This window comes from Saccostrea echinata, unplaced genomic scaffold (genome assembly GCF_033153115.1).
Source record: "Saccostrea echinata isolate AGI-Se365-2 ecotype Australia unplaced genomic scaffold, CSIRO_AGI_Sech_v1 ptg000025l, whole genome shotgun sequence".
Lineage (NCBI taxonomy): Eukaryota > Metazoa > Mollusca > Bivalvia > Ostreida > Ostreidae > Saccostrea > Saccostrea echinata.
In genome coordinates, this window is record NW_026889774.1 from 7985759 (window position 1) to 7999999 (window position 14241).

The 14241-nt window shown below is 32.9% G+C and overlaps 1 protein-coding gene across 1 annotated transcript; it reads right to left on the reverse strand.

Moving 5' to 3' along the window:
- Positions 1–1685: 1685 nt before the first annotated feature.
- On the reverse strand, positions 1686–13682 carry LOC133192567 (nose resistant to fluoxetine protein 6-like). Its single transcript, XM_061328559.1, has 16 exons — positions 13475–13682; positions 12868–13027; positions 12447–12619; positions 11786–11870; positions 10255–10363; positions 8807–9018; positions 8114–8284; positions 7520–7613; positions 6740–6832; positions 6343–6508; positions 5925–6004; positions 4703–4810; positions 4047–4167; positions 3377–3563; positions 2843–2985; positions 1686–2131 (listed from the first exon to the last, which is right to left on the reverse strand). The coding sequence occupies exons 1-16, from the start codon at positions 13658–13660 to the stop codon at positions 2012–2014; spliced, it is 2208 nt and encodes a 735-aa protein (XP_061184543.1). The 5' UTR covers positions 13661–13682; the 3' UTR covers positions 1686–2011.
- Between the last annotated feature and the right edge of the window lie 559 nt (positions 13683–14241).

A 14241-nucleotide genomic window follows, 5' to 3' on the forward strand; every position in this document is an offset into this window, starting at 1 on the left:
CGATGTTTTTTGTCCTTACTGCTTTCCAAATATAGTGAATTTACACTTACCTGCCCTTGATTGAACATTAATTATGCATGAGAGGTGGAGCTAACATAGTAAGAATGGGTCTAAAATTAGACTTGATAAATGACAATGACATGTTTAGAAAAAAGAACCTGATCACTCTTTCCAATCTCCCTCTCAATTCTGTAGGGCACAAATACACTTCTGACAAAGGTTTCAAAACGAAATGAACAATATGAGCACGTCAAAGTGATTAAAGCAGATTTTATATCAATGCCAGATGACTTAACATGTTCGAACACAATATCCTAGTTAGCACAAAACATGCTACCTTACAAGTCACGTGACGGAATTTAGTATTCACAAAGTTACCTGATGTAAGAAATCACGTGGTGAATTATAATATTCAACATGTCACAATCCTTGGTTACAACACGGAGAGCGAATGTAAGAAGAAGCAGTTTTTTCTCTTTTTAATCATGAGCGCATGTTTGTCTATTAATCTCCTTTTGACATATTGTTATTTATGCAAATATACAACTACTGTTAAACGTAGAATAAAAGACAAACATGCGCTGACTATGTATAAAGTAAAAAAGTGGGCGTCCTCATTATCGAACGGAGATTCAAGAAATTGTGATGACCCCTGCCTTTGAAAACAGATTCAAACTTCGTAAATACACACTTTTATTAAACGTAATTACATAAAGTTGTAGATTGGATGTTGACCATTATTGAAATGAAAAGAAAAATGTTTGTTTTGAAAGTTTATTTTGTCGCAAATTTGGCATGTCCTTAAGTGCAGTCATCCTTTGGCATTTTTTTTTTCAGGAGTAGTAACATTTTGAAATGATAAGAACTAAACATGCTATTTTCAATAACTTTAAAAGCATACCATACTTGGATATATATTGTAAGTTGTTGAAATGAAATATATTGGAACCTTAAATTAGTCATTATCTTTGTCATTGACAACTATAGCTACTATTTTGTCAGGTTTTATACAAATCTGACAGCTTTTATAAAGTGTTCCAATTTAGGAAAAGTGTTACATGCAGCAGCAACATTTAGCATAAGATTATTTCAAACTTGATTGAATCTTGTAGAGAAAAAAAAAGGCAAAGTTTGTTTGGACTTTGTAAATTATGTAGTCTACAACTGAATTAAGTTTTGTTCAAATCCTACAAAAACTGGGGAAGGAGTAGCATTTTGAATTTGATCTATTCAAAGTCTGTATGCCACATCTTTGATTGATCTGTAGACAACACATCCTCACATAGTCAAAAACTATAACTATGTCTTATTCAAATCAGAAAAAAAATGTAATAGTAATAGCATTTTGAAAAACTTATTATAGACAGACAGACAGACAGACGTTTGACCCATGCATAAGCTCCTTTGTTCTGAATATGATATGAGCTGAAAATCAAATATATAATCATTTAAAGTTTTACTGTGTGATGAGTCTACAAAATTTCAAATCTAAAGATTCATACATTTATATGTATTGCAATATTTCAAATTTTTAAATTAAAAAAAAAAAACAAAAAAAAAAAAACATTGCAATTTTTTTACATTTAAATTCTCTTTTTGATGTAAAACACGGTCATGATTACATAAAAGTTTTTATAAAAAAATCTTTCAGTGTACAAAACAGAATTATTCTTAACAATGGTCATGTTTAACTGCAGTTAAAAAAAACTTCATCATGGATAAAAATATAAATTTTAAAAACAAAACTAAATAAACATGATAATAAATATGTTTTACATAATCATGTTTTATCAGATCTACAAAGTTGCTCATGCAAACATGACCAACAGAAAATGTATACATTTTCCCATATGATTATTGTGTAAAGCTTCTATAATAATCATTTCAATTGATTAAAAAAAAGAACCTGGATTGATATATTTATAATATACAAAGTCACCAGTAAATAGGTAAAAATGATTCCAAAAACATAAATTTCAATGTAAAAATTCCTTATCACAGATCAGAACAGTTAATCTTTGTTTCTCCTCAGCAGGAGTCTTTCCAGTCCTATCATTGGTGCTTCAAACGCCATGGAAACAAAGAAAGCCACCCCGTAGGTTGCCATCCAAAATCCCAAAAAGAGGAAGACCTAGAACAAGTCAAATTTTAATGTAAAAAGGACCTGGCACCCAACAAGGGGCAATATCTCTAAACATAAAACTGATTTAACCCTATTTGGCTGATCGAGTCACTGAGAAACAACCTATATGGTTTATCATGTTTGATCTTATGTTTTTCATGTCTTTGATTTTAGCTGCATAATCAATGGTCTGAAGTTGGTGAGTTTCATGTAATCTTAAAATACCAGAAGTAAAAGTTGACAATGTCACTCATTCTTCTGTGACACTTGTCCCACCCCCAAATCTTATCCTTCCCCTTTCAAATGGCATTTAATTTTGCTACAATTATCTTTCTATCATAAAATTATGCCTGGGCTACATCTTTGTAATCCTTCATTGCAATAATACATTTATTTCAACTATATAAAGTTTAGTCCATAACATAAAATTACTGTTTTACATCAACTTATCTCAGGATCAAACATTCCAAGACAATGATCAGTAAATACTAGTATCCTGTCTATGTGTATAACTTTTTTTTAAAGCCATGCATGCTTGAAATTAATCTTTTAAATCTAAACAGTTTGTTGTCCCCCAGTCCCCCATGACGTCCAGATGTATCATGATCTTGATAAAAAAATATTTGCCAATGGCCCCCTTCCCCCATCACAATCATGGAACAGATGATGATATATGATATAGGTAGGGAGCTCATTTAAGTTGTATACTTGTATACTTACAATGTTAATGTCAGAGTAGTAAATAGCATATCTCTGACTCATACTGTAGATAAACATGATGACGGGATGAACCAGGTAAGCACAGTAGGTCAGCCGACCCAGGGGGGACCACAGCCTAGCGGACAGGAACGTGTTGATAAAACCTACAGGTTGAAAGACAACAAAAAATAAACAAAAGGAAATGTATCCACTGAACATGCACCAAACCTTGTTGATCTTGACTAACTTCTTGCATAAACATAATTAAAACTTGCCCATTGGTTCTGGACAAAAAGACAAATACGTGAAAAGTTTAAAGAAATAATGCACAACAAAAGGGAAAAAAACAGTGAGAAAATCATCTAGAGGGACACCAGACACTTTTCCATCCAAACAGCTCTCTTAATTATGCCTTTGACTTATGTCAACTCAATTAAAAGTACATGTACTGAGGTATAATATTTGTGTTCTTTTTATACAGATGCACCAGTACAAGAACAAGTTGACATTTTTTCAGATTATATCTATATATTATATTCTAAGTGTAATTTTTACCTCCATATCCTATATTGCAGGCAAAAATGATCCATGCTACACCCAAGCTCCATGTTGTTTTGGATAAAGAGTTGTAAAGGGCAGTTACTCCTGTTGAAGATTTATGTCCCCTGTATTGTTCAGTGGTCCCAAATATCACAGAGGAAACACAGACAAGGGCAATAATCCATCCCAATACCATGACCACCTGGTTAAATTCAAATATGCTTAAACTCATATATCTGTTTTCTGCAGTCTATATATGTACATACAGTCAACTAGGATTCAATCCATTTTCTTAAAAACCTACCATACACATGCAGTAACATATCTGTTGAAAATCAGTCTGACAGATTAAAAAAGCTATAAGGGTTTCAATTATTTTTGTTTTTAAAAATGTCATAATTTTTTTATTTGTTTGTTTTGTTCTCTTAATTTTATAGGTATCTGCTGATTTGTAATTACATGTAAAGTGATTTACCTATTTTCAAAAAAAAAAAAAATAATTAACACTCTGATATGTCACAGCAGAATAAGAATGTGTCCATTGAAGACATTATCTTAAGTCCTTGATTGTTCTTTAAAACTTTATATGTACAGTAATTTCAATTATCAGCATCTAAGAAACTACCATAAAACCATATTGATCTGTTTTGCCATTTTGATGTTACTTATTGACATTATTACTCACTTTTGGCATCTTGACTCGTCTCTCTGATTTCCACATGAAATATCCAGTTAGAACTCCAATAAGATAAGGGGCTATCCTGGCGTAAGGCCTCTGGTACATCTTGTCAAAAAACTCTTCCTGACTGTTAAACAAAATTAAATTAATTTTTGCATGAAATTGCTTGATCTTGCATTAAATAATTTTAATTTCAAACTAAACAGACTCATTAACATACCGGTACATGGAATTAATTTTCATTTTATAATTCTCTTAGTTTCCAATAAGACAATAATCTAATGAGGTTTTTGTAAATATTGGGATGAAAAGCAAGAACACGAGCTTCTAAACATTGGAAAAGACATTAGATGAATACTGTGTACAGGGAAAATTTTGCCCCCATTTTATTTTCGCCCCTTTCGCCCTACTCACAGGTGGGCAAATTTAAAACAGGGCAAATTCAAAGAACACAGTATAATTTCTTAAACAGAACTGTGACTGGGCAAATTTAAAACAGGGCAAAATTGTTTGCAAGTGAGAAAGGTGTGAAAATAACACAGGGCAAAAATAACCCTGTATACAGTATATATATGAGTGACTTTGTAAATATTCTGTTTCACAAGTAGCTAGTAAGTAAGCTATGTAAATCTCTACACTGTACGATGCCATCATTAACTTACTTGGGTGCTCCATTCAAGGTCATATCCAGCTGTACCGACATGATAGCTCTGTAGACAACCTGCATTATCATAACAGCCAGTGCTATAATGTATCCTATCAATGGTTTCCTGAATAGTAAAAACATATAGCTAAACAGAATGGTGGAAAAGCATTCAGTCAAATATATCATTTGATACTACATGTATATGAGCATGAATGGCTGCCACTGAACTAACCAACTGAAGCACCTTGTATTCATTACATTGTACCAGCATTACTTTCAATTAATCTATTCAGGAAAAACAAACTACCCAGTAAAAGAATGAATTTTTATTTTCAATTATTTATATATGGATGTATAAGCAACACATTTTGTTATTCAATATTCTTCAAAGAATTATTTTATTTTTTTTATAAATTAATTATTGTATTCATGCAAACCAGCTTGCATTAACAATGTCTTCAAAAGACCCGTAAACTATAATTTTGTGAAAGCTTTAATATAGCAAACCTTGTTACCTTGACATGTCTAAATGACCTTGCTTCAGGGTCATCTGAAGCAAGGTCATTTGGTTACTCTCAACTTCATCTGTCATGTTAGAACCTTCTTGTATTTCAAAATTATAGCAAGCACAATTTTCACATTTTCTCCTTCCTCTTACCTTGTCCTAAAGGTCTTGGTTTAGAATCAAATTAAATATCCTAGGTATGTCACATTTAGACAGTTTCTGCACATCATACTGCATGGACAAGAATCTAATAAGCACAGTCCCTAACTTGACCTTGTGAAATTGACTTTAGGGATTTGAATACCCTACAGCAGTGTTGCATCAAATACTTTCTATTCTCAATTTTGTCCATATGGCCCCAACACAAAATGGGACAGACAAAGAAACCACAAAAGACAAACAGAATGATATGGCTATTTCTCCATACACTTTAAATTTCTTCTGGGGGAAGGAAAAGGGGGGAGGGGGGTGTTCATAGATATTAGATCACTAAAGTTTCAGGATCCTTATTTTTATGAGATAGTCATTTGTTATTTATAAGCGAGATAAAATTATCACGAATTTTGGTTAGTGACTATCATCTTTAATTATACAAATATACGTGACAATGAAATTTTCATGAGCAGAAAGGTACATGTATCGCTTAATTACCCATACTCAAAAATAAAGTTCCTGTGAATGAAAATAATATACAATTCATGAAAAAAAAATAAGTCATCAACCTGACACTTACCTATACAGAGGGTATATTATGAATGGTGAAAGTACAAAAAACTGCATGTCATTTGCAAGGTACCAACCCCAGCCCATACACTGAAAAAAAAAACCAGATACCACACATGTAACAAGGATTGTATTTTTAAAAGCGATTGTAGAATCATGTACATTAAAAAGAAATTACAAAATATTGATATATAATTGAATAATAGAATCGACAGACTTTTAAATGAATTCCTCTAGTGATTTTAAAAAATTTAAATAAACCAAATTTTCATGAATGTTAAAGCTGATGGCCAACAAGAAATGTGGATAAACTGTAAAGAATGTCGTGGCAAATCACCGTATTACTAATACCATCCAGCTTTAGCTAACCTGTGCCACACATGAGCTCAAATGCATTTCAAATTAATCACGTCTTAAATCAAGTTTACCTCCTCACTAATGGGGAAGAAGTTCTGAATATACAGAAGGTTCCTCCACCAGTAATCTTTACAGTTCTTGTAGTCTGGAGATGTATTGGGCCAGAAAGGTCCTGACCCCCAGTACTGGAAGTATGCTGTGTATACAAGTATAACTAGCATCATTGCAGGGGTCAACCTACATAACAAGAGGTTTTTTCTTTAATTATGTATATTTTTCATGGAATCATGGTAAAATAATGTTAATTTTTGATAAAATCAAGATAGAATCAATTAGATTTTAGTCAGAATCTTTTATCGAAGAACCAACCTTTAATATGTTCAATAATTTTGCAAATTTGGCCACATACAATATCAAAGATTAGAAAAATATATATAAATGTCACTGGAAATATGAATACATCCTCACCTCCAGAACCTATGGAAGTAGAATAATAACCAATTCAGCTTTCCATCTCTTCTCTGTAACTCTTTGAGGGTCAAATAGCTCACAAGCAAGCCACTAAAATCAGAAATTTTACCAATGAATCAATGAGACTATGGGCCAGCTAATATATCTTAATCAATTACGAGTCTTCCTTTGTTATGGATTGACATTGTACAGTTGTATATGAAACAGGTGGAGTTAAGTAAAGTATCAGTTAAACTGGGAATATTTACTGTAGATCTACTTTTTTCCATGTGGTTCTTTGTTTTGGATTACTACGCTTTAAAACATTTTGATAAAATTTTTCACATGGTACATTTTCCCGTTTACAAAGCCAAACACTTTTAAGACTACTCACAGTTTGTGCAACTCTGTTCTATATACACATTTTTTCTCATAATTATAAGATAATTATCTCATAATTTCGAGATAATTTTCTCGTAATTACGAGATAGTTATCTTGTAATTACGAGATCCTTTCTTATTACAAGATACTGGTAATTATCTCGATTAAGATCTCTTCTCGTAATTAAGAGATATTTTCTTGAAATTACAAGAAAATTTTCTCGTAGTCACCAGATAATTTTCTCATAAGGGGGTGGTTTATTATTGAAGTCCATTTTTTTTTACTTGATTCTAATAGGCTTTCATACAAGTCCTATTTCAAATATCAAATTGAAATAAAATGTGTTGATACATAAAGAGACTCATTTTTTCAAAGACATGACAAAATGTTCAAAGACTTGGTTACTTTTGAAATACCTAAGCAAAAAGAATGAATCCACGGAATAGATCCCATTGAGGATAATCTGGAAAGTCCATCTTTGTGTCCAATTCAGAGCTGCTGCTACATTCTCTGTAGAAAAAAATATTATAATAAAGAGAGAAATCGGAATAAAATTTAAAATCCCATATTCTCCAAGCTTTCATATACATGTATCTGTAGAGTCCTAGAGTACATTCTAAATAAAATCTTCAAGTTTGCTTTTAGTTCCTTTTTAGATTAGCAGTTTTCAGTTTCATCAAATTAGGACACTTTTGAAAACAACAAATGCATATGAAGAGAACGTTTTTCAACAAAAGCAAAATAATTGCATTAATCTTTTGCATTAAAGCCATTTTTATGGAACTCTTGAAAAATCAGTGTGTGTCCTGCATCTCATCAAACAAGCCACATGACACTTCAACAAATGCTCCACTTAGTTGAAGTTGACTGGTATGTTACACTCTACAGAAATTACCACTGCTTGTATTTTAATACATTATAGCACAAAAGTTGAAGATATCGCCTAACTATTAATGCAAGGATATGATATGACAACAAAATCAGAAGGGTAACCTTTAGTACATACGTACTTGAACTGCCCAGTGTAAAGAAGTAGGTGTGGCCCAGTATGACCCAGCCCATACTGAGGACCCGCACCCCATTGACAGCCTGCACTGCTGAAGGAGGGAGAGCATCTGTGTTGAGAACTTTACTGCCATTGGTGCTGATTGAAAACGTCAGTAAAAACTTCCTAAGTACACCTAAAATATATATATGTATAGTTGAATCTAAAAATGCTCAAATAATGTTCACTTCAATTCTGTGTACAAAAGGATTTTTTTAGGTAAGTTTATCAGGTTCCCCCTTTTTTTTCAAAATTGATCCTATGTGCCTGACATTTATTTTTCATACATTGTACCTAAATCAGATTAAAATTCCAAATTAATATTATACATCTTGCTATGCTTATTTTACCCCAACTTCTCTTATTGCATTTGGCAAGAACCTCAGCAAATTTAAAAAACTAAGATGGCATGGATTGCATAATGTACAAATTTGTGTTATTTAATTATTGAATCATATAGTAAAAAAATTATTCCTTTTTTTCAGTCAATACGATGATTTAGCCACCTGAGAAGTAAAATATTCACCTCACCCTTCAGGCTCGGTGGATATTATACTCCTCAGGTGGCTAAATCATCGTATTGACTTTAAATGCAGCAATAATTGTATATTATTTTAAGATATTCCCTACAGAATATTGATCCTATGGAAATACTTACTGTTGTGTAAAACCTTGTTTCTGAATGACAAAACAGATACTCTTGTTCCGTCTGACATCAGATGTGTAGTGTCCGAATTGACAGATTGTGCATCGCTGTCCTGTTTATTAATCCTTACATCTCCGATTTCTGAAGAGTCGACACCTTGATTAATAAACATGTCATACAGAGTGCCCAGCAATAACAGAAAACCAATGATGGAACAGATCACACTGAAATAAAATATACAATGTACATGTATATCAATGATCAAAAGCCAACAAAACAATTACATTGATGCATTATGCTAGTATTAAACTGTATACAAGGATATTTTTGCCAAAATTCATTTTTCCTGGAATGCTATTGTACATGTACGTATACTCCCAATGAAGATTGAAAGATATTCTAGCTACAATGTATAACCAAAACTAGAAATATGTCCATAGGACATGAATGCCCCGCCAAGTGTATATTAGTTATGCAACATGAAAATGTATGAAGTTTGATGAGAATATCTTAAATTGTTTCTTTAAAATTGAAATTGAAAATTGAAATCTAAAAAAATAGATATAGATGATAAATTCTCACCAAATTATATATAAGTGCATAAGCTTACATAAAAATATCTACATGGTTTCTTAAAAACTAAGAAAAATGCAAATTAAAGAAAAGTGAGGTCAAGGTCATAGGAAAGTGCAAGGTCAAAAGTTTTTGATGCAGTTGAATAGCTCTTACTAATACGTATCAGCATATTAAGTTTGATAGAAATATCTTTGGTTTATTTAAAACTGAGCTAAACACTAATTTAAGAAAAGTGAGGTCAAGGTCAAAGGAAAGGTCGAGATCAAAAAAATATTGATGCGGTTGAAAAGCTAACTTCAGTATGTATCAGCATAAGAAGTTTGATTACACTATCTTCAATAGTTTCTTGAAAACTGAGCTAAACACTAATTAAAGAAAAGTGAGGTAAAGGTCAAAGGAAAGGTCAAGGTCAAAAACTCTTGATGCAGTTTAAGCTTATGATAGTGTGTATCAGTATATGAAGTTTGATTACATTATCTTCAATGGTTTCTTTAAAACTGGGCTGAACACTAATTAAAGAAAAGTGAGGTCAAGGTCAAAGAAAAGGTCAAGATCAAAAAATGTTCATGCAGTTGAAAAGCTCTCATCAATATCTATCAGAATGTGAAGTTTGATAAAAATATCTTGAATAGTTTCTTTGAAACTGAGCTTCGAACTGAGCTAAATGCAAAGCATGACGGAAGAACAGACAGAAGGAAAGAAGAAGGATGGAAGGATAGAAGACAGACATGACAAACTGTATAAGCCCCAGCCATATTCATGGCAGGGCATAAAAATCTTACTTTGGAATCTTTATTATTCCTAAACTGTTCTATTGATGTACATACAGTCATGAATTTACCAATTTATACCAGTAATACATTAATTATTTTATAAAAGTTTACCTGGAGACAATAAACTCTGGAGTGCTCTTGTACTTTGTTTCTGGGTGATACACATATTTCAGAGAAAGCTTGATTGTTTTATTTGTGTACTGATACAGTTCCAAAAACGCTGCAAAAGAAACAAAATTTACTAAAAATCAACTTTCCTTCATCTGAAACAAAAATTTGCAAGTTTCACATGAGTAGAAAAATTATTAAAGATTTGTCTGTCTAAACTTTATTTTGAAAGTATAGGGACATCTTGGGAGAAAGATGGCTATGTGTACATGTTCCAGTGACAAAGAACCCTATCATACAGATGTGTACAAGTAAAATTTGCAGTAATTAGTTGGTGGAGTTCCTTTTTTGTAGCCATGTTTCACATAAATAATTTCAGCAAGTCTAGGAAGGAGCTTAACATGAAAAAGGTGACTATCTATTAATATCTGCACTAATTCAAGTACCAAATGTATAAGCTTATATATGTTCTTATATCATTTTCAACCAAATCAATTCGACTGTCCAAAGTTTATTCTCTGTTTCTAGGTTTCAAAGAAATTGGCACTTTGAAAACACAAACATACTGGTAACTTTTTTACAGGCCCGTAGGAAGCAATTTCAGTTTGGGGAGGGGGGGGGGCACAGCCATTGAGGGGGCACTATCAACTACCAAAAATTTCTTGACAAGCAAAACAATAAAAAGAAAAGGGTCATCAGATGTTTTTATTGAGGGGGCACAAGCATAGAGTATCTATCTTTTCTATAGTTATCTATATATCTGCAAAATTATTGGGGGTGACACTGCCCCCCCCCCCCCCCCCCCCCCGGTTCCTACAGCCATGCTTTAAGTTTGTCTTCTAGTTTGCCTTTACTTTTCGCAACTACAACTGCTTTACATAAGAATAGACAACATTTACCGTAATTTGGTCCTATACATGAAGTATATCTAAGAGGAATCTATCATTTATACTGAAGGATTTAGTATAAATGATCATTAAACAATAAGCCTACAAAATGATATATATCAATAAGCCTACGAAATTTTTGTTTAATTTTTTTCCTCCTTCCCTTGTAGGTTTTGAAGTTTTAAGGTGATGTTAAACGTAGAATTAATTTCAGCCAGCCTTAGCAGATTAAAATCACAAGCATTGTTATTTTATTTAATTGCTAAACATAAATATCCATCAATCTACAACCAAATAAGAGTGTGCTTCCATTTTCTGGACGGACCTATAAATTTGGTAGCCATTAGCCTATTCTATATATACATGTTAGATATATTGGTAAAAGCAAAACTATACACTCGAAAGCCAGGTACATTGATATTATCTTTAGTTAGCAAAAAATTGGATCAATTTTAAAAATCTGTGCAGTCATGACACTGTCCTTTAAGACTGAAAAATGACCTCCCAGTTCATTAAATAAGACACAATAATGACTTTTCCTTCCAAACACCTGTATGCTATTGTTTTCCCTAGACTTGAACAACTTCACTTTGCAATCAAAACAGATAGACAGTTTCACCAGTCTTATTTATATGTTAAGTTCATACCTAATTCTAACACTTGTTTAACATCAGCTGCATTACATGCATCAGGCAGGCAGACTCCCATCCTAAGATCAGTGGTGTTATATCCCTGTAAAACAGTTAACATTTATAGTCATTTCATAATGCATAACAAATCTCTGACCATAGCATTCAAGTCTTCAATCAGATGTCACTGCCTCTTTATGAAATGCATTACCAAAGCACAGCAATTTAAAACATGTCAAAGCATTGATTTAAGGTTCACTGACACTCTGATAAGAGAGATAACTCTTATTGACATAAATGTCTATTATTCCTTTATAGATTTGTCATGTTGAAATGCCTTTTTTGTGCAATTTTGCCCCGAAACTGTGCTAAACTTGTTTGCATTTTACGTATAAAATACATATCTTTTGGAAAATCATATGTGTTAAAGCAACATTTTATATGAGTGAGCAGAGGGTTTATGTACCTTAAGCTTTGATGCATTAGTAGTATTAATATAGAACATAACATACAAATCCTATATCTTGACATTGTCCTAATCTTTTCAAATATCTAAGAGTCTGAAGAGTAACATGGAAAAATAATTAAACTGAGGCCAGTAAAAACTTTCTGTGAACATCTTACGCAGCTGTCTGATTTTTTGGCAATTTCCAAAAAAAAAAAACATGCATACTCTTACCACAGGATTCCACAATCCTGCTACAAAATATTTCCCTCGAACCAAGAAACTCATGTTATAGGTGATTCTGTCTGTAAATGCCTGACTGATTGCGATACACTCGTCATACTGACCGGGCCATATAAAATCACCATCATATATACCACTGGGAACTTTCCCTATGGCATCAAGCACTGAAATACATACAATGAGGTGAAAATACATGCAAAAACTCTAACCTGAGCACAAAAGGCAGCTAGAGGAATTTTTACATTTAATTCTGCAATGAAGGGCAATAACTCTTTTTTTCCAGAGAGATGTAACTTGGTAATATTTGTTGTTTTCCATTGAAGTATTCTTCAATATGTATATGCAAATTATTTAAAGGCAGAGATACATTTTTTACTTATTATAAATTTTGAAAAAGGCAGAGTGTTTTTACTTTTTATAGACCAGAGGCTTCTTTCTTTCAATCCATCAAGTAATAGCTTAAGTCCAACACCACAACCCGCTGACATTTTGATCCCTGAGGTGAACTCAGTAATGAATTCTTTCTTCAGAAGCAAAGCCTGGTTATACATCGAGTCTAGAGATAGCATTTTCTACAAAATAAAAATCACTAAATTTTGGAATTCTTGTAGAGAGTATAGATCCACAGTTGTACATGGATGCATCTACAGAGAGCAACAGAGTTTTATTTTTTGTTTGTTGTTTAACGTCCCTCTCAAGAACTTTTCACTCATATGGAGACGCCACCATTTGCCGGTGGAGAGCTACAAATTTTGACCTATACTCGGCACTCAGGGCCATTGAGCAGTGAGGGATCTTTTTCGTTCCAGCACCTAATGCGACACAGGACCTCGGTTTATATGGTCTCATCGGAAGGACTGGTCTCCATGTCCCGCAGTGGGATTCGAACCCGTGACGTAAGGATCAACTCCTTACTCTAGAGCAGACACTCTAACCACTGCGCCACGTGGGAGACTCAACAAGGTTTTAAAAGCAATATTAAATTCAATAGAACAAATGGTTCATTTTTTTATTCTGACCTGTAACATAGTGGTACCGTTGAATCTGTGAATAAAATCAGGTTCAGACTCCCCCTGTGTTATCTTGGCATGGCCCTGCCTCATCATCTCATGGTACTGAGAAACATTCCTCGGTTCCTGTAGTGCACCCCAACACACTGACAGGAGAACCGAACTCAGCAAAACAGTTTTCTGGAGAGTCATCATGGCAGAATTTAGTTTAGCACATCTGTAAAAATATGTCTAGTGTCATAGTCATTATAGCTTTATTTAAATCCTTTTACAATATACATGCATTCAATATTCACAAAGCAGATGATTATATATACTGCTGCTGGATATCTAAATTCAGGAAGTCAAGTATAGTAAATTTTGGCTGGACTATGGATATTAGCCTGAGTAGCTCAGTGGTTAGAATATCTGACTAGTCAGTCCAGCCATATGTTTTACATTATATATATCATGTATTTATGAATTTTCAGTGCATGTTAACTCATTCCTCCTTCCCATATACTACACATTAGATACCTTTGTGTACATACAAATCAGCTATATTATTGTATTATTGGGGCTGGGGTCCATAAACTAAACCAATCCTTATACTTATTTTACATTATTTAATTAAAAGAAGAAAGTGATACAAATCAAAAAATACATTCAAATATTAAGGTATGTCACTCGTGAAATTTGTTATATCAAGGATTTTTTGAGAAGTATCTTTTGGATAAGTACTCGAATAGTATGACTCAAAATCGCAGAGAAAATGGGGGGTCAGTGTGCATCTAACT

Bases quoted from the DNA above. Each gene is read 5' to 3' on its own strand.
- LOC133192567 (XM_061328559.1), bottom strand. From the start codon at position 13,660: ATGATGACTCTCCAGAAAACTGTTTTGCTGAGTTCGGTTCTCCTGTCA. The intron at 13,028-13,474 runs GTCAGAATAAAA...TTTATTTTGTAG, and splicing joins ACGGTACCACTATGTTACAG to AAAATGCTATCTCTAGACTC. The intron at 3,564-4,046 runs GTGAGTAATAAT...GAATTTAACCAG, and splicing joins GACGAGTCAAGATGCCAAAA to GTGGTCATGGTATTGGGATG.